Below are 22,972 nucleotides of genomic sequence, written 5' to 3'. Positions count from 1 at the left end.
TTGCTACCTTGCATGATGTATCTATCTCAAAAGAGTTACTATCTCAAAAGAAACAAATGTGCTATCTTGCCTATCTCAAAATGTAAAATATGCTAACTTGCTACGGAAGCAAAATTGCTAGCTAAAACATTGCAAAGGAAGCAAAAATTTGCTAGCTTGCAACTTGCATATCATGAAAATTGCTAGCTAGTAGTCTAAAGAGAAAGTAATCAATTGCTATCTCAAGAAAAGCAAACATGCTAAACTTACACATCTTTAATTGCTAGATTGTATGATGATAAAATTTGATACTATATTTTTCATGCAATGTATTGAACTTAGATATCTCAAACACATAGAAAATGACACTTCTCCTTTTTGTTGATGACAAAGGGGGAGAAGTATGATCATGTTAAGCATGATGATATGTTGCAAATATTCACGATGAATATTTGCAATGACTTGAATTCTACTTGAATTCAAGGTTCTATCAATATGGCATATTGATGGGGGAGTTTGTTTAAACTCCAGGAGTTAAGGTTAACTCCGTCATCAAGTGGTTGTCATCATCAAAAAGGGGGAGATTGTTGAATCTCGTATTTTGATGATGAAACCACTTGATATGTGTTTATGATTTAATCTGTATTTTGAGTGATGCAGGATCTTCGATCAAGATGAGATAATTAAAGTAGAAAAATCATGTTGTGCTAGAGGAACATGTCAGAAGATTGGACGTCGGGCCAGTGGATCGGTCGACATATCGACAGAAGACTTTGGGCTGTGGATTCGGGCATCGGGCCAAGAAGAGTGGGTAATGCGCCAAGGATATCGGAGTTACAGAGTCAACTGGTCGATTGGACAATAGGCCAAAAGAGAGGACGATGCGCCAAAGAGTCGGACGAAGCGTCATAGGACCAATGATATGCTAGACAACTTGATTATTGCTTTGTATTAATTGTCTCGATCGAAGTTTTATTTTAAGTATGCAGGATTAACTACGATAGCTTGAAGACATAAAGCAAGTCTACTGGAGTCAACTTCGATGGGTGTTCGAGAGTCTGAAGATTCGTCGAAGATGCTGTCGGAACCAATTGAGAAGAAATCAGGGACTTATCGGAGTTTTCTAAAGTTCGTCGAAGAGATCGTCGGAGGTTCGTGGAGATCACTGAGAAGGCTCGGCTACTGGCTAAACTCGCCACAAGATCGGGAGCCTATTGGGAGTCCGCTGGAAGAAATCCGAGGGTGTATCGGAAGTCCGCCGGAAGTTCACCGAAAAGCTCGCCGGAAGGAAACTCGATGTTGCCGGTTAAAAACTTGCTTAGGACTATCTCTTAAGCTCGTAATTTGCATATAATTAGGGTTACGATTAAGGGTTAATCCTATAACCTAATTAGGGGTCAATTGGGCTCGAGTTCGGACTGGTTTGGGCCAAGTTTGGAGCCCAACCAGTGAGCTAAAATAGTGTAGGCAGTGGCACCGCCAGACTAGACGATGGCACCGCCCAGAGCCTGAAGTATCAGGCGGTGGTATTGCCGGACTGGGCAGTGGCACCGCCCAGCACCCGAGAGTTCGGGCGGTGGCACCACCCAGAACCCGAGAGTTGTGGCGATGGCACCGCCAGAACTCTGTCAATGTTGAAATTCACAGGTGGTAGCACTACCAGCCTCGGAAACCCAAGAGAATTCAAAATTTGGAGCCCAAATTTGAATCCTCTTGGGGCCTATAAATACCCCTCAATTCTCATCAGAGAATACAACCTTTTGATGAGTAAGAGATTGAGATAAAGCCTTAGCAAAGTCTTTAGCAAGTCTTGTTTTCAATTGCTTGAGTGTTCACCTCCTTCTTTCTCGTTGAAAACTTGTAAGAGTGTGAACCACTTATAAAAGGTTGTAAGAGGGGTATTTGTCCTTCCCCTTCAAAGTGATTTGCTAGTGGAAGTTGGGAGCCTCTTCGAAGAAGGCTTCGCAAGTGGATGTAGGTCATTTTGACCAAACCACTTTAAATTGGCGTGTTCCTTGAATGTGTGAGTTCTTACTTTCCTGAAATTATTCTTTACACTACTGCAAGCTTTCGGTTTTCATCTACTCAAGTTACTGTCGAAACGAAATCTCCTCGTATTTACGAATTCGTTTTTAAACTTACAAGTTTTAATCCGCTGCACTAATTCACCCCCCCCCTCTTAGTGCCGCTCCGATCCTAATACTTCTTCCTTTCCTTCTCTTCTTTCCCAACTGCAATTGCTACAGTCGCAGCCACAACCACGGTCGCAGCCAAACCACAATCGCCTCTTCTTCCTCCCCTGCTCTTCTTCCTCTCCTTCTTCTCTTCCAACTGTAGTTGCCAACGCCGCAGCCACAACCCCTTCTTCCCCTTCTCTTCTTCCTCTCCTTCCCTTCTGTTGGTGAACAAATGTACCGTGGCTAGTGAGTCAGTATGGATAGGTCCATAGGTCGATGTCGGGAGTTTTTTGTCAGTTGAGCTGGACGCCGAGGTAGGTCCAGCCTTCGCGACGAGGTGTTGGTCAACATTTCTTGGTCCGAGCGCAGTCTATGTCGAGCTACGTCTCTCTATTCCTGGGATAGGTGATAGCTCGCCCTCGTTCACTGGATGGCGATTTCCAGGTCGAGGCGCTCGTGGCTTGAGGGTGACCGCTTCCCTGCAAAAAAGGCATTCGTCGGGTGATTCCCGACTTTGGCCCCTCCGACGAGCAAGTCAGTTGTGGGTGGAATTATTTTTCTCTCTCTAGGCCGGATGCCGGCCAGAGGTCTTTATACTACTATTCGAGGGTCGGTCGTACACGGGTTGACGTGGTGGATGTGCCAAACAATGCCTTGGTACGGATTATGACTTATCGTGTCTTGAGAACGGCATCGTCTTGGGATTCCCGGGACAAGATGTGCCGAGCAGCACCTTGGCACAGATTCTGACCTAACGTGTGACATCAACTATGACGTGTCTTGGACCCAAAATATGCCTTATCACTCCCCCCTCCCACCCTCCCCTCAACATGGCGCACCGTGGGGTCCTAGAAGGGCCGAGAGGCGTGCTAGGGTCGGAGTGGTGTGACCACGTCGGTTGCTTGTGAATGGGATCTGGGTCAACTCGTTGAGGGGCGGTTTAGAGAGGCAGTGCCCCGGGCCTCAAGAAGGATTGGCTCTGCTGATCGGGAAGCTGGGGCCAGACGACGCGAGACCAATGTGTCGTAGGTCGGATAACTGGTTTGGCGCAGCTCAGAGTTTCAGTCGACGAGTCGCAAGTCATGGATCACGATGGAGCGACTCGCAAGTCATGGATCGCGATGGAGCAAGTCACAAGTCGCAAGTCGGGGATCGGTGAGTCGCAAGTCATGGATCGCGATGGAGCGAGTCGCAAGTCAGGGATCGCCGTGGAGCGACTCGGACAATGGACTAGGCCGGCGAGGTGTGGCTCGAACATTGGATCGGTCGAGATGCGACTCGAGCATTAGATGGCTGTGAGGCATGGCTCGGTCTGAAGGTTGGGCCTGCGGGCCGAGTGGCTGAGTCTGGGCTAAGGTTTCGATGTCGGCGGGTCACAAGTCGGGAGTGATCTGGAACGACCCGGGCAAGAGCTGGACCTGCGGGCTGAGTGATTGTACTCGGGCTTAGGTTTTGGGGCTGACGGGTCGTAAGTCAGGAGCGATGTGGAGCAACCTGGGCAGGAGCTAAACCTGTTGGCTGAGTGACTATGCTCAGGATCAGGTTTTGGGGCTAGCGGGTCACAAGTCGGGAGCGATCTAGAGCGACCCGGGCAAGAGTTGGGCCGACGAGCCGCAAGTCGGGAACCGATCTGGAGCGACTCGGGCAAGAGCTAGGTCGGCGAGCCACAATTCGAGAACCGATCTAGGGTGGCTCAAGCAAGAGCTAAACCTGTTGGCCGAGTGACTATGCTTGAGCTCAGGTTTTAGGGTCGGCGGGTCACAAGTCGGGAGCGATCTAGAGCGACCCGGGCAGGAGTTGGGCCGGCGAGCCGCAAGTCGGGAACCATTCTGGAGTGGCTCGGGCAAGAGCTGGGCTGACAAGCCGCAAGTCGGGAATCGACCTGGAGTGGCTCGGGCAAGAGCTGAACCTGTTGGTCGAGTGACTATGCTCGGGCTCAGGTTTTGGGACTGGCGGGTCGCAAGTCGGGAGTGATTTGGAGTGACCTGGGCAAGAGTTGGGCTGGTGAGCCGCAAGTCGGGAACCGATCTGGAGTGGCTCGGGCAAGGGCTAGGCTGACGAGCCGTAAGTCGGGAATCGATCTGGAGCGGCTCGGGCAAGAGCTGAACCTGTTGGCCGAGTGACTATGCTTGGGCTCAGGTTTTGGGGCCGATGGGTCACAAGTCGGGAGCGATCTAGAGTGACCCGGGTAGGAGTTGGGCCGACAAGCCGCAAGTCAGGAATCGATCTGGAGCGGCTCGGGCAAGGGCTGGGGCGGCGAGCAGCAAGTCGGGAACCAATCTGGAGTGGCTCGGGCAAGAGCTGAACCTGTTGGCCTAGTGACTATGCTCGGGCTCAAGTTTTGGGGCCGACGGGTCACAAGTCGGGAGCAATCTGGAACGACCCGGGCAGGAGTTGGGCCGGCGAGCCATAAGTCGGGAACCGATCTGGAGCGGTTCAGGCAATAGCTGAACCTGTTGGCCGAGTGACTATGCTTGGGCTCAGGTTTTGGGGCCAGCAGATCGTAAGTCGAGAGCGATCTGGAGTGACCCGGGCAGGAGTTAGGCCGGCGAGCCGCAAGTCGGGAACGATCTGGAGCAGCTCGGGCAAGAGCTGGGCCGGCAAGCTACAAGTCAGGAACCGATCTGGAGCGGCTCAGGCAAGAGCTGAACCTGTTGGCTGAGTGACTATGCTCGGGCTCAGGTTTTCGGGCCGGCAGGTCGTAAGTCGGGAGTGATATGGAGCGACCCGGGCAAGAGTTGGGCCGGCGAGAGACCTTTTGTCACGAGCGGTGCCATCGTGCCATGTGGCATGCTGACTGGGGCGACGTAGGTTCTGACTTGGGCCAATCGGGCCCCTTGCGAGCTTACGATGGGGGTGCCGGAGTTGCTCCGTGGACTTGCTCCATCCTCAGCCTCTTGTTATCCTCATGCCTCCTTGCCATTAGGGCTTCAGCGGCGATGTACTGATTGGTGCACTGGAGCATCTCGGGGATGGTTGCGGGTGGCTTCTCGATGAGTGACCAAAAGAGTCTCGAGGGTCTCAAGCCCCTCAGGAATGCCTGCATGGTTATAGAAGGGTGAGCGTCCAGGAATCCTCGGATTTTTGTGGCAAAGCGCGCCACAAATTGGGAGAGTGATTCGCCCTCATGTTGAGATAACGCCAGCAGGGTGGTGATGGAAGGTTTGGGTTGCACACTAGTGAAGAAGTTTTGCTCGAACTCCCTTGTGAGTTGGTCAAAGGATGAGACTGAGAGCGGGTGTAGCCGATTGAACCACGTTCGTGCTGGTCCTCTGAAGGTGGTTGGAACGCCCGACACATCAGGGCGTCAGAGGTGCCGTAAAGGGCCATCTGAGCCTGAAATGCCACGACATGCTCCACGGGGTTAGAGCTGCTGTCGTACGTCCCCAATGCCGGCAGGCTGAAGTTGAGGGGAACAGGCTTATCCTATATTTCCTAAGTAAAAGGGGAATCGCCCGAGCTACCTTCGTTCCACTCGCTCCGCGACTTCTGGAACTTGCGCTGGAACTTGTCCAGGCATTAGTTGACCTAGGATAACTGGATCCTGAATGAGTAGTCCACCGAGTTAGACGATATGGTGTCAGGCTCAGAGTGGGCCGGTGTGATTCGGAAGGGTGCGAGTATGCTCTGCTCGGGCGGACCTCTTGGGTCCATCGTTTGATCTCGGGCTTCTCCCGTCCTGACCTGCTCCCTGCTCGGTCTTTGTCGGGTCAGGTCAGGGGACCGAGCTGCTAGCCACACGATTTGGGGAATGAGTGGAACGAGTGTCTGCATCATCCCTGCCATTGCCTACACTTGCTTGGTCAGGCCGAGGAATGCCTCGGGCGATACAACCGAGGGTCCTATGGTAAGTCCGGGGGGTGATAACTCCGGGTCGTTGAACAGGCGCTAGTAGCAATCTGGCGTCGAGGCCGGGATCCCCCCGTCTCTAGGGACGGGGAGGGACTGATCTCCGGCCCCGATAGAGGGGTGACCGATCGACGGTTCTCCTTCGGGGAGAGCTCCTACGAGATGCTCCTGTGACATGCCCTCCTTCTAGCGCCAATTTGTTAGTGAACAAATGTACCATGGTTAGTGAGTCAACACGGCTAGGTCCACGGGTCGATGTCGGGAGTTCTATGTTGGCTGAGCTAGATGCCAAGGTAGGTCGGGCCTTCGAGATGGCATGTTGGTTAGCGTTTCTTGGTCCGAGCGCCATCTACGTTAAGCTACGTCTCTCCGTTCCCAAGATAGGTGACAGCTCACCCTCGTTCATTGGATGGCGATTTTCGGATCGAGGCGCTCGTGGCTCGAGGGTGACCGCTTCCCTGCAAAAAAGGCCTTCGTCAAGTGATTCCCAACTTTGGCCCCTCCGACAAGCAAGTCAGTTGTGGGTGGAATTATTTTTCTCTCTCTAGGCCGGACGCTAATCAAAGGTCTTTATACCACTGTCCAAGGGTCGGTCGTACACGGGTTGGCATGGTGGATATGCCAAACAGTGCCTTAGTACGGATTCTGACTTGTCGTGTCTTGGGGGCGACGTTGTCCCGGGATTCCCGGGACGAGACGTGCCGAGCAACGCCTTGGTACGGATTTTGACCTGACGTGTGACATCGATTGTGACGTGTCTAGGACCCAAAATATGCCTTATCACCTTCTTCCTTCCTCTTCCTCTTTCCCTGCCACAGCTGCAGCTGCCATAGCTGCAACCGCAGCTCTCCTTCCTCTCTTCTACCTCACCTTCTTTTCTTCCTCTCCTTCTTCTCTTCCAACTGCAGCTGGCACCATCATAGCCGTAGCCTCTTCTTCTTTCCCTTCTCTTCTTCTCTTCTTCCCCTGTCCTCCCCGATGCACAGCGCCTCCTCTCCTCTGTTTCCTCCTGCGGGAAACAGAGGTGCCACAGCCACCTCTTCCCTCCTCTTCTTCTTCTCTTCTTCTCCTCTTCTTCCCTTCTCCTCCCTGACGCCACACACATCCTCTCCTCTGTTTCCTCCTACGGGAAACAGAGGTGTTGCAGCCCTAGCTGCTGCCACCTCTCTCCCCTCACCCTCTTCCCTCTCTTCTCCTTCTTCTTATTCTTTTCTTCTCTTCTTCTTCTTCTCTTCTTCCCTTCTCCTTCCCGACACCCCACACCTCCCAGCTGTAGCCCTTGCCGCAGCCTCTCTCCTCGTTTCTTCTTCTTCCCTTTCTTCTCCCTCTTCTTCTTCTCTTCTCTTCTCCCTTCTTCTCTTCTTCTTCCCTTCTTCTCTACTTTTCCTCTTTCTCCCCAACGCCCCGTAGCTTCTCTCTGTTTCGAGCATGGGAGGCGGTTAGATAAAACTGCCACCCTTTCCTTTTTTTTCTCTTTTTTTTTTCTGTAACTTAACAGTTTAGTCTTTGAAATTTCTATATTGACAAATAGGTCCTATGATTTACAAATAGGTCCTTACATAAATTTCACAAATGAAGGATATTATAGTGTCACCGCCGGTCCTGGCGGTGCCACCACCAGCCAGGCTTTCAGCATCCTGGTTGGGCCTTGATTTGAGCTCAAACCAGCCCAACTTCGGGCCCAGTTGGCCCCTAACAGAGTTGATGGGATTACCTCCCAATCTCAACTCCAATTATGTGCTAACTACGATTTCTAAGACATATTCTAAGCAAAATAAGTTTGGTTTCTTCCGATGATCTTCCGGCGAACTTCCGACGATCTCTCGGCAATGTTCCGGCGGACTCTCGGCAAGCTCCTGGACTTCACAATGATCTTCTTGGCGAGTTTCGACGAGCTTCTTTGGCAAGCTCTAGGACTTCTCGGTCAATTCCGACAAAACTTTTGACGAAGGTCCGAACTTCCGACGAACTCTCGAACTCCCAACGAAATCGCGTTCTTGACTCCGAGACTTCATTTTGCTTTATGCTTTGCTATCATAGTTAATCCTGCACATATCAAAAACATACTTTGATCTAGATAATTATTACTAAGCATGAATCATGTCGTCCGGCATGTCATTGTCCATCGATGCTTCGTCCGATTCTTCGGCGCATCATCCTCTCTTGCGACCTATTGCCCAATCTGCCAATTGACCTCTGCAACTCCGATATCCTTAGCACAATATGCGCTCTTATTGGTCCGATGCCCGAAACCATGGCCCGAAGTCTTCTGTCGATACGTCGACCGATCCTTCGGCACGACATCCAATCTTCCAATATGTTTCTCCGACCTAACATGATTCTTCATGCTTTAAATGTCTCTCCGTGATCGAAGCATCCTATGTCACTTAAAACATAGATCAAATCATAAATACTATCAATTGGTTTGATCATCAAAATATAAGATTCAACAGATTCGAACCAAAGCCTTCTGCCCACACGTCGACCAATCCTTCAACTCAACGTCTAATCTTCTAACATGTTTCTCTCCGGCCCAACATAATTCTTCTTACTTTAATTGTATGATGATGTTATGCATAATTTTATCATAACATGTTGCTTGGATTTTTGAATCCAATAGTTCTATCAATATGACATATTGATAGGGGGAGTTAAGGTTAACTCCGTCATCAATTGGTTGTCATCATCAAAGAGGGGGAGATTGTTGAATCTCAAATTTTGATGATGAAACCAATTGATAGTGTTTATGATTTGATCTACATTTTGAGTGATGTAGGAAGCTTTGATTAGGAAGAGACAATTAAAGCAAGAAGAATCATATTAGGCCAAACAGAAACATGTTAGAAGATTGGATGTCGAGCCGAAGGATCGGTCGACGTGTCGGCAGAAGGCTTCGGTCCATGAATTTGGGCAGCAGGTCAAGAAGAGCGGAAATTACCTTAAGGATATTAGAGTTGCGGAGGTCAACTGGCTGATTGGGCAATAGGCCACTAGAGAGGATGATGCGCCGAAGATTCGGATAAAGCGTCGATGAACCAATGACATGCTAGACAATATTTGATTAGCTTTATAATAATTGTCTAAATCGAAGTAGGTTTTAATTGTGCAGGATTAACTATGATAGTGATCAAGGCATAAAGCAAAATGAAGTCCTAGAGTCAAAAATGAGATTTCGTTGGGAGTTCAAGAGTTCATCGGAAGTTTGGATATTCGTCGGAAGTTCTACCAGAATTGATCGAGAAGTCCAGGAGCTTGCCAAAAAAGCTCGGCGGAACTCGCCAAGAAGATTGTTGTGAAGTTCAGGAGCTTATCGAGAGTCCATTAGAACATTGCCGAGAGATCATCGGAAGTTCGCTGGAAGCTCGCCGAAAGAAACCTAGACTTACCGGACTTATTTAGCTTAGTGTATGTCTTAAAATTCATAGTTAGCACATAATTATGTTAGAATTAGGTCAACCCAATTAGGGACCAATTAGACCCATGTTTGGGCTGTGTTGGCCCAAGAGAAAAGGCCCAAACAGTGACCCAACAGGTGAAACCGTCATTACATAGTCTCCGAGACTATGTCAGGCGGTGGTATCGCCCAAAAATAGTCTCCGAGAAACTGTCAGGCGATGGTATCACTAGACTGGGTGGTGGTACCACCCAATGGTAGGGTGTCAGGTGGTGGTACTACTAGACTAGGCAGTGGTACCGCCCAGTGTCAGTGTTGCAGGCGGTAGTACCGCTAGTACCGCGAAAATCAGGGATGAGACATTTTTATGCTCCAAGTTTAAATCCACTTGAGGTCTATAAATACCCCTCTCGTCACTGGTTAATATATACAAGATTTAAGAGCAAAAAAGAAGGAAAACGTCGTAGTAATCTTATGAGATCTCCTCTAAAAACTCTAAGTGTTAGTGTAGTTTAAGAGATGAGTAAGTGGGGGTTGTAAAGGTTCTCTCCTGAACATGTCAAAAGGAGAATCGAGTTGTAAAAATGTAGTTGATCTTCGCTCATTGAAAGAAGATCATTAGTAGATGTCGGTAGCCTCGACGGATGAGGAATCAGTGGAGTCGATATAGGTCACGACGATCGAACTACTATAAAATGGTTTGTATTTATATTTGAGCAATTTATCTTTACTGCAAACTACTTAACTTACCTACTACTTTCACTACCTTATGAAAACGCTTTCAAGTTAACATCTCTCCGAAATGATTTTCATCAAAATTGATTTTTATCGTATGAAGTTTTTTTAAACTGACACTTTTATCCACTACACTAATTCATCGCCCCCCCTCTTAGTGCCAACTTGATCATGATTTTTTTTTTAAAGGATAGGAAGAGAGAATGGGAGTCTAGTTCTCCTTGCAAATCGACATCACTACGATTTTTCATATTCGAAGATAGTGCCCCTACAGATCTGATTAAGTTCTTTCTAAATGACATCAAAAGATATGGATCATGATTTATTGTTATTTGATTTCAATTTTGATATTAAAGATTTTCACATAACATATACCATATTATGATTTTATACTTACAAGGTACTCATTGTATTTGATTTTTTATATAATAAAATTTTTGATTTCTTCATAGATTATAGTCAAGAATGTCGAAAAGTATATTATAAACTTCTTTTTATATTATTTATTTACTAATTTTAATAATTTTTCTATTGATTTCAAAGTCTTCTCTCCATTCCAATAAAAATGACACTTCTTTTGTTTTTTGTTTTTTTTTTAATTTTGAGATTTATCAACTTAAAAGAGAGCACCATTAGGGTCTACAAGTTTATGTTTCATCGGGCAAGTTCGATTATTTTTTTCCTACCACCACAACCAATCGCTTTACCATATGAATAATATGTGATGCTGGCATATACATGTAGGTCTTATTCATGCACCAACACTAGATTGGTAGCATTATTGATGTCCATTTCTTGTTTAAGGGCCAAGCATTGCTCTCTTCAACCTGTAGTTGTCTCCTCCAATGTGGCTCAAGAAAGATGCAACCATGGACATGAGCAGATGCATTAATCATCGAATGTACCTCACCCCCCTCTCTAGAAACGTTGAAGCTTGTGTCTAAACCGTATCTCCTAAAGGTCAGAGTGGAAGACTTGGCTCAAAAGGAGTAGAGGAAAACAAAACCATGTTCTCATGATCAAGGTTTGGGCAAGAGCCTCATGGATTCAATTCTGTGAAGAGAGAAGGAATTTTTGTTGACCTGAACGAGAATCATAGATGCGAAAGGGCTAGGAAATGTCAACCCTTTATGTTAGGACATGAAAAACCCATCCCCCAAATATCTTGTACCAAGTAGATAAGATAGAGTTGTCGGCTTTTGGTTGTGTAAGATACTATTGTTTAAATAATAATAGATAGATCTAAACATTATAAGATAAAATAACTTTATCATAGTTTAAATAAACATCTTACGGCTATAAATAGAGGAGGTATAGTCCCAAATTGAGAGTAATTTACTCTTAGAGTCAAGTCAGAATTTATGATCTTATAAGTATTTTAAAAAATTCCTTAAATTTTTTTATCGTAGTTTTTTATTCATTTATGGTTTAAGATCTTAAGGTTAGTGGAGCTCTTAGAGTTGTTCTTCGTACATAATCCTTTTTTTTTTTTTTTACAAGGATCAAGAAAGGATACGATGAAAGAAGGTAAGGAATTAATTTTTTTACGAGAGGAAGTATCCTTAGGGTTTTGATTGGGGGAGGAAATCTACCTACGGACACTATTATCTCTATGGATTATATGATAAAAGAATAATAAATATAGAGTTTCGGTCAAATCGTTGACCCATAGGGAAAGGAGAAGGCCGCAAAGGAAAAGGAAAAAAAATAAAAATAAAAATTTATATTTGTTTCTTCAAGTTATTTTCTCATCTTCTAATGCTATCCTCGTCGTAACCCTCTCTCTCTCTGGTGGGTCTACTATAAGCTTCTAAATCTTTATTTCTCTCTACTGGCTAATCCTTGCTTCCTTCTCCTTCAAATCAACTTAGAACTCAAAGAGTGTCTCATAGTATCGAGTGTTTCCTCATCTCTCATTTGCATACGTAGTCATTGATGTCTACGACCTCCATAAGTTCCAACACATGCATCGAAGTCCGTGTTGGGTGTCCCGCCAAACTCCAAACACCAATCTCTCACGCTCCATCTCTCGATGACCACCATACATGAGTTGATCCTTCATCTGTCATCCTTACAACAATCGGTGCATTCGTATTTCTTTGTTTTCTAAATGAGTTCATAACTCAAAAAGTCCTTAAAGCTGATATTAGTGGTTTGACCCAAACATGGAACAAGGAATATGACTCATCAGATCCCCGAGAAGAAGGAAGAGGACTCCTCCTGCTTCGGCTCCAGCTGTCCTTCACTCACGATGAAGCTACCACCGCCATGGTCTAAGCGGAGCTCTATCACTGACGATCGACACACCAAGGTCGACGGCCTTCGCATGTTGGCCCTTTGTGTAATGCATGTGTCCCAGCTGATGCTAAAATTCAGAATTTTATTAAAGGAAAAAATAGGTTAATTATCTCTTAATAGTTAATAGTTAAATCTTGAATTCCATTTGTCATTTTAGAAATTAATTAATCAACTCCTCACTTGTTGGTTCAATTTTCGAGAAAAACCTCTTTTTTTAGACTTTTCTCCGGATCATTTATAGATTTTCAGAATAATATATATATATTTTTTATTATCAAATATCTAGAATACCTCTCATTATTTATTTATTTATTTATTCATTTATTTTTCTGTGGATCAATTTGTAAGGTGATCAGTCTAGTTATAATATTTTTATTTTCAGAAATACTTGAAAAATATTAGAATGTAATAAAAACACTGAAAAACAATAAAATATATAAAGATCATAACATAGTTTTTTTTTTATTGCGTTACAATATTTTTCTTGTATTACTAAAAATACTGTAATGTGATAAAAAATATTTTTCTTCTGTATTATATTTTTATAATATTACTGAAAAATATAATAATATAATGTAAAAATATTGTAGCTAAATCAATTGGTTATAAATGGAAAATGGATATATGATTGGTTATCAAATTAAGGGCAATCTAAATCTTAGATTAAAAAAAGAATCCTTTTCCAAGAAAAAAGATAAAAAGATAGCTATTTCCATGAGTTCGTCTTATAAATGGATGAAGATCTCGGTTTCAATCTGTCAAAACAAAATGAGAATCAAATCTTGCTATTCGTAGCAAATTATAATTACTTCTAGTAATCTATTCTAAACAAGTAGAAGGCAAATCGGTCAAAGTCAACTCAGCCTCACTCTTCGTTAGGCTTGTAACGAAGAAAGAAAGGACGACCGTCGGATCAAATAAACTAAGTTCGTTGGATGTAGGTCATCTTTCTGCTATATTCGGCGGCGGACGGCTCCTTAAATAGCCACCTCCATCGATCCTCCTAGTGGTTTGGAAGAGAGGGTGGAGGGGGAGAGGGAAGGAGAAGCGGACAAGGCGAGATGGTGCAGCGATTAACGTATCGGAAGAGGCATAGCTATGCCACCAAATCGAACCAGACTAGGGTTGTCAAAACCCCAGGTAAATATCTCATCTTCGCCTCCCTCATCTGCTTTTTGGCTTGCCTGATCTTTTCCGGCTTCCGATTCTCTGCCGTTCCATTCGTTTTGTCTGATCTTGCTAATGGTGTTGATCTGGAAGCGCAGGCGGGAAGCTTGTGTATCAGTACACGAACAAGAGGGCGAGTGGGCCGAAATGTCCTGTGACTGGCAAGAGGATCCAGGGAGTATGTTTTTCCTTGCTTTGAACTCTGACGAAATTTATCTCTCAGGAGTGGCATATTTGTCCTTTTACTTCTGTTTCGCAATTGTTACTTGTTGTAGCATTGGATGATTTCTCGCTGTTCAAACGAGTTAAATGGACGAATGCAATTCATTTTGTTTGTTTTGTATTCAGTACAGTACCACTTGTAGGCATTCTAATTTACAACAGGAAGATGTTCTGGACTCCTGTTTAAATGGAAATGCCAATGTTCATTATAATTTGGTATCTTCTTTACACATGATGTTGTTGATGTTCTTAGATGTGGCTTACAATTCAGAATTTAGCCATATCTTTTTCCCAATACCTTGAAAAGAATGTTACTGTTTGTGCTTGCTTATAGTATTCTTGTTTCCTTTTGTTGCAAAATTCTTTTACGATTAAAAGAGACATGTTTCACTTCATTGCTAATCTATCTTGTCTTTTGGTCCAAATTTTGTCGAGCTTTTTTCTATAATTATGACATCATGAAAGCTTTCAAGTTGTTTTAGCATACCCCAAAGCTATCCCTGCTATTGAAGGCATTTATCTTTGATATCAATTCATTTGATAGGGTTGACTGCTTATTGTAGACGCTGATCCTAACAGCAACAAGGCCACGCGACCCAACTATTTGGGGTTGGCTACATTGGTCTTTTCCTATGATTTAGTGATAATGGTAGTGATCCATGTTCGTAAAGATTTGACAAAGCTATCTAATGCAACTCTCCTCCTTTATCTTTCTTTTGACCAGGAATGAAAAGGGATAACCAAGTCATGTATGCCGCAAGTTTTCATTTAATCATCCAAAAAAATGACTGAAAGCCCTAGAGAAAATTTTTATTTATAGGTTTTGAGCCCTTTCACTTTAGAGAAAAGAAGTAAGAACAAACAGTACAAATATACTATTATTATCTTTTACTAGCTATTTGATTTGAATTGTAGCCTGTTTTTGATGATTTTGATAAACTTCTAGCTTTCAGACTTCCAGTTTCTTTTTGTTATCCTGCAAGTATCTTCCATTCTGTTCTTTCCCTTCATACCTGGTCTCAAAATCTGTATCAACATTATTTGTTGTATATGTCGAGCTATTAATTGACTTGAATTTATAGTCTGTATGGTGCATGTGCACTGGTGGGAAAATTATGTGCGAGGCCACCCTTTGTAGGACTCTTGATGGATGTCCATTGCGCTATGACAAACTTTAATCACCTGGAGATTTATATTAAACCTGGATCTCAAACAGATGTGACCTAAGTTTAAACCCTGACCAAAAAGGACACCTAGACCTGTTTAATCTCAAGTAAAAGGTGACTGAGCTTGGACTTCTACAGAAATAGAACTGTTTACAACTGAGATTAGTAATGACTTCGGACCAAGCTAAAACAGGCCAGGCTTGATGAATGCATATACCTATTTAATATTACAGAATATTACTCTGAAAATAGGAAAATGGGACAAAAAGTCAATCTAAACTTAACATGTCTATTTAAAATATTGAAAGAGTCAATCAGAATCTTTTAGACAAATCAACACTTGGAATGTGCGAAGTATCAATAATGAATGCCCTTGTAGTAGGATGACACAAGGTGAGTAGGATTTTTTGTGGAGCAGAAAATGTGAAACGCCGGGTGCTCTGGCTTTCGACTGATATGTTACCTCATGTATGCTGCTAATATTTAACTAATTGGAAGCTGTGAAGATGCATCACTAATTAGCAGCAGAGTTCTTATCATTTACTCATTTATCGAGTTAAATTTTGTAAAATCAATAGGATATTTGTTTCAAATAAATAAGATATTTCCGTACCATGGTATATGTTAGCTGCACAATTAATCAGTTATTTTAGCCCATCATCGACAAAGGTCTTTTTAGCGTATGTAGTTGCAACAGTTAGCAAACAGCGGCTTAAGCCTGTTTATTGTAATTAAGTGACATTAATTTTTTAGTTTTGTTTCTGATTCCCTTGTGACCACTTTTATTTTGTTGTAATCTGTGCTTTCCTGCAATCTCAATGAACTTTGTTTTGACTATAATGTGAACAAATGTTGTGACTTTGCTTGATTGCGATCTGTTGAGTTAGTGTGAATCTGTGGCAAAAAGGAAAAAGCTAGTAACTTACATAATGTTGCTTTTCTTTATTTGATGTTTGTTTCGTGCTCTCAGATACCACATCTAAGACCTGCTCAGTACAAGAGGTCTAGGTTGTCCAGAAACAGGAGGACAGTGAACCGTGCTTATGGTGGAGTCTTATCTGGAAGTGCTGTAAGAGAAAGGTTAGCAATAAATGCTTTTGAATATCATGATTCCTGGTTTTTATCTCCCCATTTTTGTCAAAATTGCTCTTATCTTGACATTACTTCTTCTGGTTTTGTAGGATTATCCGAGCTTTTCTGGTTGAAGAGCAGAAGATTGTCAAGAAAGTTCTGAAGATCCAGAAGGCTAAAGAAAAACAAGCCTCAAAGAGCTAGACACTGATTAAATGAGCCAATTAATGCTTCGAGTTTCTATTACCGAGGAGGAAATCTCCACACGATGAAGATTAATGCTGAGAGCTTCAATATAACAGTTGAATCTTAGAGGCAGGCTCTGGATTTATTTAACACAAATTCCCAGTCACGAATCCCCCTTCAAGTCGTTCATTGTTTGTTATGCTCGAACTATCTTTTTCATGCTTGTATTTTCAGCTGGCAATATCTTTGTGAAGTAACTATTGCGCTTTTGTAGGATTGTTACTACTGCAAAATTATGGTAATCTTTTAAGCAGATTTCAAAGATTTCTTAAAGCTCCTTGTAACGACTAAATTTTATCTTTGGTTGGGAGGCAGCACTTAAAAGTGGCAACTACATGATATCGAAGCTGAAGTGTTGGTTAGCGTATGGGTTCAAATCAGTGATCTGTGTATACCTGTAAGATTCATACGGTGCGTGCACATGTCGTTACATATATTTTATCGATGTAGTGGCACTAATATTACGTCTTATAAGGTAAGTCCTCTAATAAGCCAAGGTGAAATTACATACAACTGAAGAAATCGATGCGAAGGTACAAGAAAAAGCTAGCAGAAAAAGCCAGCATTCATTTCCGTGCGTTGGCGCAGCAATATTCTGCTGCTGATGCCGTAACCTATGACTTAATTACTTGGTTCTAACAAAAATAAATCTCGGAACAAGCTTAAAGCCTACATTAACCAAATTAAATGCTACTGTTGTGGCTCTTGTGGGGGAGTAGCAGGTGAATCTGGTGCTAATGTCAAGTGCAAGCTCCTTTATTGGCCAGACTGCAGATTGAATGATACTTGAGTTGCTGCTAAGGCTGCTGCTGCCTCCTGAGAATATGAATAGAAAATAACACAGTCAGATGCATATATAGATAATAACAAAAGAATGATAACAGATGACATATAACACATAATCCCATATTTCACTAGTTTTACCGAGGAAAATATACTATAGACAATTTACAAACTTCCTATATGTGTAACAATTGTTGATTTAAATCAATAACAAATCCTTGTCACAGTTAACAGCACAGCACAATGAAACAAGCATGTAGCACCCAAAGAAATAAGCAGTATATCAATGCAGTCTTCCAAGTGTAGTTTGGTTTCAGGGAGTTGATTCTGTGTTGCTTGACCACCTGATTCTAAGACCATTCAGATTGACTTCTTTGAGAAACCCTGACAGATTCCTCTGGGTCACATGTAAACCATTATCAACTTATTTTGGAGCAAAACCAAATTTATGGATACAAATTCAGTTACTGCTAACAGATCCAAGTCTTAAACCATCAGGGATCCGGTTGATTTAGATTGTCTTGATTCAAATCTTGTCCATGTGTATCTCACTGATTTGGTTCGATTAGCAAGTGCCAGCTTCATCTAGTGTGGCAATGAAATGATAAGCAGGAACTTCAGGGTCACAGTGACCACCATATTTCTTATTGCTTACAAAAGAATAATCATAGAAAATGAAAAGGACTCCAGAATTCACCTTTTATGGTCTTTTAAATTCTATAACTCTAATAATGGCAACTGAGAAGAAAATCAAATCATATACCATATATGTTTATAAATGTGACTGCATTTTAAAATTCTAAAAGGATGCTTACCTGTCTTTGCCTCCATTGTTGCAAGATACTTATGATCCATACCATGATGTAACATGGCAAAAGAATTCCAACTACCCGTAGCAAAAAAAGCTGAAAATAACCAATTAAACATTTGAGTCTTGGAACATGCTAGAGCTTAAAAAAGGTACTGTTTTTTATTTTTCACTTACTGAAAAGTACGTCGAAGCATCATCATCATAATCATCATCTCCATCAGAATTAGTAATGATTAATGCATGCCTCAACAACAAAATAGTCATCAACTACAAAATTTCAGAAGAACAACATTAGGTTCACAAGCAGACAAGCAGAACACTCAAGCTTATGGATAGTTTTGAACACCAATAATTTGTAATTCAAGCCAACTGAGAGATTAGATGTTAGTATGAGCTCATAAAAGATCTGCACAGGCATCAGATGACTGATGGAAGTAATCTCAAAAGAAGTAAACAATAATGAAAAATGAAATTTAAAAAAACTGATGCAAAGATCAATACAACAAAAGCATGGTTTGACCAAAAGTTAATTTCTGATCAACAATGAAGATTTAAGTCCTCTCTAGAGAATGAAATTTCAATGCTAGTGACCAACTCATGAGTTTCTGAACAATGCTCTACATATGTTCCTTGTCGAAAACAAAAAAGAATAAGCTATTACATATATAACTCAGGTGCATCTCAAGATTTAATGTTGACTACACAATATAATGACCCTTTCTTCCCAATAAAAAAAAAGAAAAAAAGAAAGCAGGAAAAAACGTATGGCATTTAAGTGGCTATTGAGATTAAAAACTTGAAAATTTAATGGACTATAATAACAGATCATTATTAGAAATTAATCAAAACAGGTCCCATCCTACACTATATTTTTGGCAGAACATACACAATTTTGTAAAAGTTACCTATGGAACAAATATAGTTTACATTTACAGAATAATTGACAAAAAGGTTATATAAGATAGCCATAAATTTATTTTCAATTGAAAGCCTAAATTTTACAATGTAGTCATTAAACAAGTAAAGCAACAGATGCTCAATATGCTATACATGATAAGGGCATACTATAAGAGCAGCAGAGCGGAAACAAGCAGCACCGCTAGAATCTGTAGCCAACTCAGCATATTCAGCTTCAACTAAGTGGCCCCGTGATGTTGTCGTTGCCAGTACTCGAGGGTCATGCAAATTCAATTGCGAACCTGTAATGACCCAACTGCTGCCGCAGTTCAAACAGAAAGGAAAAAAACAATCCGAATAAGGAATTTGGACATAATAAACAATTCCTTGCCAGAATTTAGGTCTTGGCCAATGGATCAAATTACAAGCATGACATACTTGACATTGATCATGGTCTCATCAGAATGGACTCGTGGTGGAGCAATGTACCCAGGCTTATATTGCTGCAATCACAGGAAGGACCAAGCATCAACATACATATCAGGTATACAAAAGACAAAAGAATGAAAGCATACAAGGATCTCATCAGTACGCGTTCTAGGGGTGGTCAATGTACATAGCCTTATGGCCTTACCCTCACAAGCAAGAAGAGGTTATTTTAAGAGTCAAATCTCAGATCACCTAGAAGAACCTTAATGTGACACCAGATATGGGAGTATATCATTCTAGTCAAATCAGATCATCACTTAACATCAGAAACTTGAGATACATCTGCATGCCCAAGATGAAATAAGGACCTGAATAAATGTTATATACAAAATAACCTCTAGTTCACAATACAAAAAATGTCTGGGGGCAGGATGTAGTTTTAAGTTGGTCTTTGTACTGGAAACAACTAAAGGTGAACCGATTCACCACATTTCACAATCCAAATCCAGGTGACTTGACTTTCTTTTCAGCTTAAGCCTTTCTCAGTTTTCCCTTCAGCTTTGGCCCTTCCTTATATTAGAACACATCCCATTTCAACTCAGCCTATACCAGCTGAAGGCCAGGAAAAAAGAACAGGACAGAGCAAGTTGTCTTTATAATGTTTGGAAATAGCAGGTAAATAACTCAATCACTTTGTAAATCCTGTTCTCTTTGATGACTTTATACAAGTTTTCATCAGTTTGTTTCATAAAATTATTAAGCCTGCAGAAACACAGCTTATGTTGCCTGTAGAATTCTATCACAAACATGAAACATATGAAGGCCCCTTTCTAATGAATACCTAAGCATGTTAAAGAAAGAAAAGAAAAACCTTTTGTACTTTTGGTCCAAGAGACACAAAATAACATCCATAAACTACAACCAGAAATGTGACATACCTCACGGCAGATCTCACAGGTTATATCACCCTTCTCGCTGCACCAACGCTGAACACATGCCCTATGAGCATACTACACATAGCAAAATTCCAAGTGAGAACAAACTTAGAAATAAACAAAACAGCAAAAAACTTAAGAAAAGAAAATAATACTCCAAGAAAGCAAGTATAATCATCAGCTATATTATCTACAGAAGTAATCTAAATAAAGAGCTAGATTTGTCCATAGCTAATTGAGTCAATCCTTTGATATTTGCATCAGATTCTTCCAAAAATCAAACAGTTCCCATGATGTAAAACAAGGATTCAGTCAACTATTAAATCTCAAATTATCTCACAATATTAACAATCAGATGTCAAAATTATAATATAGGAAAGAACATATATCCAAAAAAATTATGGAGTTTCTTTAATCTATCATATCAAATTAGGATAGCCAGACTTTCCTGACTTAGTCTGAAGCAATACAAACTCGAAGCTTCTTTGATGAAAAACAATGCACAAACATGAAAAAGAAAAAAAGAAAGACACTTGTACAGAGTCTCTGAGATTCCAGCAGTCTGGTACGAATTAAAAGCAAGCCATCTGCAGTAACGCCAGAAGTCATCCCACAGATGTCCTTACTTTTATCTTTCTCCTTAAGTACAACAATTCTATATCTATCCTCAGGCAATCATCATTATATGTGTTCTGCTAGTTAAAGTACTTTGTTCAGAGGTCCTCCACTAAAAAAAAAAAAACCCTGATTTAGAACAGAACAAAACGTCAGACATAACAAGCCTTGTGTCTTAAACTGAAGAAGAACCAGCAAGGCTACTAGTACGAAACAGAGGTCGAGAAAGATCAACATCACCACTGTGTACTGTGGACTATAATAATGGACTTCTAAAACATGTTAGGAAAAGAAACTCTACTCAAACAAATCAAACAAGTCTACATTATAAACAATCATATTTACTATGAATGAAGTAGAAAGCAACTCGTAAAACAATAGCCATAAAAACTAACATACAAAATAAACCAACTAATTACCATAAGGTATCAAATAGACTTAAATGACTTGATTACCGGTGAATTAAATAAATTTGCCTGCACATTTCTATATTCAATAAAGGAGAAGTTCATAACCTATTCACAACATGAAACAATTACAAAACTAGAAGTAATTCCACCCTCCTCAAGCAACATATCAGAATTAGTCGTCATGCCAAAGCATATAACACATCTAGGATAAACGCAAAGGAAGTCAGCTAACAGAACATGGAGAAGACTTTAAAGAAGCAAATTCCCACAACAGAAAAACTTTGCCTCATTACCATGATTTATCCAATTATATCAGCCATCTTAGAATAAACACAAAGCAAGTCAGCTAACAGAACTTTGAAATAGAGTTCAAAGACATAAATTCCCAGAGTAGTGAAATCTTTGACTCCTTACCCAAGATTTATCCAATTATATCAGGCATCTTAACGAACATGTAAAAAATTCGAAGAACATAGAGTCCCACGTAATTCAAATGCATAAAGTTGGTTTCTGAAGAACCAGTATGATTGAGCATTAAATTGTATGATTGAGCATTAAGATGCCAGCTCGCGTCTCCAGAACAGCCAGGAACTTATGCTAACAAGGCAAAGTTGTCGAAATGTGCAGAGACCTTCAGGCTGCCGCTGCAAGCACAAGGGGCCTCCAAGTTTTTTATGTTGTCCTCCTCTTGGCATATGCGACAATCTACCATCTGAATTAACGGTTCATCTTCCTCTCCAACCGTGCTTTCCTCCTTCCCTTTCTGGTCGTTGCAAGAGCTGGCAATCGAAGTAGACGGATGTGTATGTGCAAAACAATAGGCAGTTTCCGCAAAGGACATCGAACCATCTACCCCTGTTGTCGTGCCAATGGTTTGGGGTGTTAACAACCGGTTGACGTGCAACACCACATGATCCCCCATCTTCTTCCTTCGTCTTAACCACAAAAGATTTCCTACTTGAATCCTCCTGCAAACCAATAGTAAACACCTCAAATCTGCACTCCCCTTCAACGGCTTCTGATCGGCCGAAGGCCAGTATGACATCGAAACCCTAATCAACATAAAAAAAACATGGAAACCTTATACCAAAAACTGATCAAATCAAATAAATTCCTTAACGCGAAGAAAAAGAAAGAAGAAACGATTAAATTGCGAAAAAAGAGAAGTTCAAGTCTTCAGGAATACAAATCCAGAAACACAAATTTCAGACCCCACAAAAGCTACACCAAATTGCGCCGCTCTTTCGCCAGAATCCAGAACTTCCACGGAGGAAATCAAAACAGAACAACAAAATAACGAAAGAAAAGAAGGGATAGATGGCCATACCGCGGGAGTGGAAGGGAGACGAAGGAAGAACGCCTCGACCTCGGTCTCGGCTGTATGGAGACGACCGAGTGAGTGATTCGTGTTTGGTCAAGTCGATATATAGAATGGGGGTTTTACATATATAGATAGTTATTTGTGTTTGGATATATATAGACTGGGGTTTGGCATAAAAGTAGTTTTTTATGCCCTTTAAAATTTTGCTATGACACATATAACCCTTTAAATATTAGAATTTCGCTAACCATGTCGTTAATCTGCATTCGGAAATTAAATCTCGAACACCTCTAGTTGTGATATCTAAAATAATACATTAATAATATTCTTTTAATGTTATTTCCACAATTAATTTTTAAATGACTAGTATGAATTAAAGTTTCAAGTGACAGCTAAAAAAAAAAGATCATTTAACAAAGATTAACTAGTTATTGTGGGTTTTAGTATTCTAGATGGATATTATTTAT

At 41.7% G+C, this 22,972-nt stretch overlaps 2 protein-coding genes across 3 annotated transcripts; one reads left to right on the top strand and one right to left on the bottom strand.

Annotated features, from left to right (window-relative positions):
• The first annotated feature begins 13,412 nt into the window (after window positions 1-13,412).
• On the top strand, window positions 13,413-16,577 carry LOC103972877 (large ribosomal subunit protein eL34). The gene is made up of 4 exons (XM_009387257.3): window positions 13,413-13,572; window positions 13,698-13,777; window positions 15,958-16,067; window positions 16,169-16,577. Exons 1-4 carry the CDS (start codon window positions 13,494-13,496, stop codon window positions 16,260-16,262), a joined length of 363 nt encoding a protein of 120 aa, XP_009385532.1. The 5' UTR covers window positions 13,413-13,493; the 3' UTR covers window positions 16,263-16,577.
• A 177-nt stretch (window positions 16,578-16,754) lies between these two features.
• Window positions 16,755-22,622, bottom strand: LOC135644136 (uncharacterized). Of its 2 annotated transcripts, none has more exons than XM_065161594.1 (8): window positions 22,512-22,622; window positions 21,816-22,236; window positions 20,163-20,234; window positions 19,234-19,298; window positions 18,964-19,114; window positions 18,073-18,165; window positions 17,903-17,992; window positions 16,755-17,120 (listed from the first exon to the last, which is right to left on the bottom strand). In XM_065161594.1, the coding sequence occupies exons 2-8, from the start codon at window positions 22,227-22,229 to the stop codon at window positions 17,061-17,063; spliced, it is 945 nt and encodes a 314-aa protein (XP_065017666.1). In that variant the 5' UTR covers window positions 22,230-22,236; window positions 22,512-22,622; the 3' UTR covers window positions 16,755-17,060. The 2 variants fall into 2 exon arrangements, with proteins under 2 accessions (XP_065017666.1, XP_065017667.1); XM_065161595.1 differs by having other exon boundaries at window positions 16,755-17,117.
• Window positions 22,623-22,972: the final 350 nt, after the last annotated feature.

This window comes from Musa acuminata, chromosome BXJ3-8 (assembly GCF_036884655.1).
Source record: "Musa acuminata AAA Group cultivar baxijiao chromosome BXJ3-8, Cavendish_Baxijiao_AAA, whole genome shotgun sequence".
NCBI classification, from domain to species: domain Eukaryota; kingdom Viridiplantae; phylum Streptophyta; class Magnoliopsida; order Zingiberales; family Musaceae; genus Musa; species Musa acuminata.
Note: the sequence above shows the minus strand (reverse complement) of the source record. Positions and strands in the feature narration are given on the sequence as shown.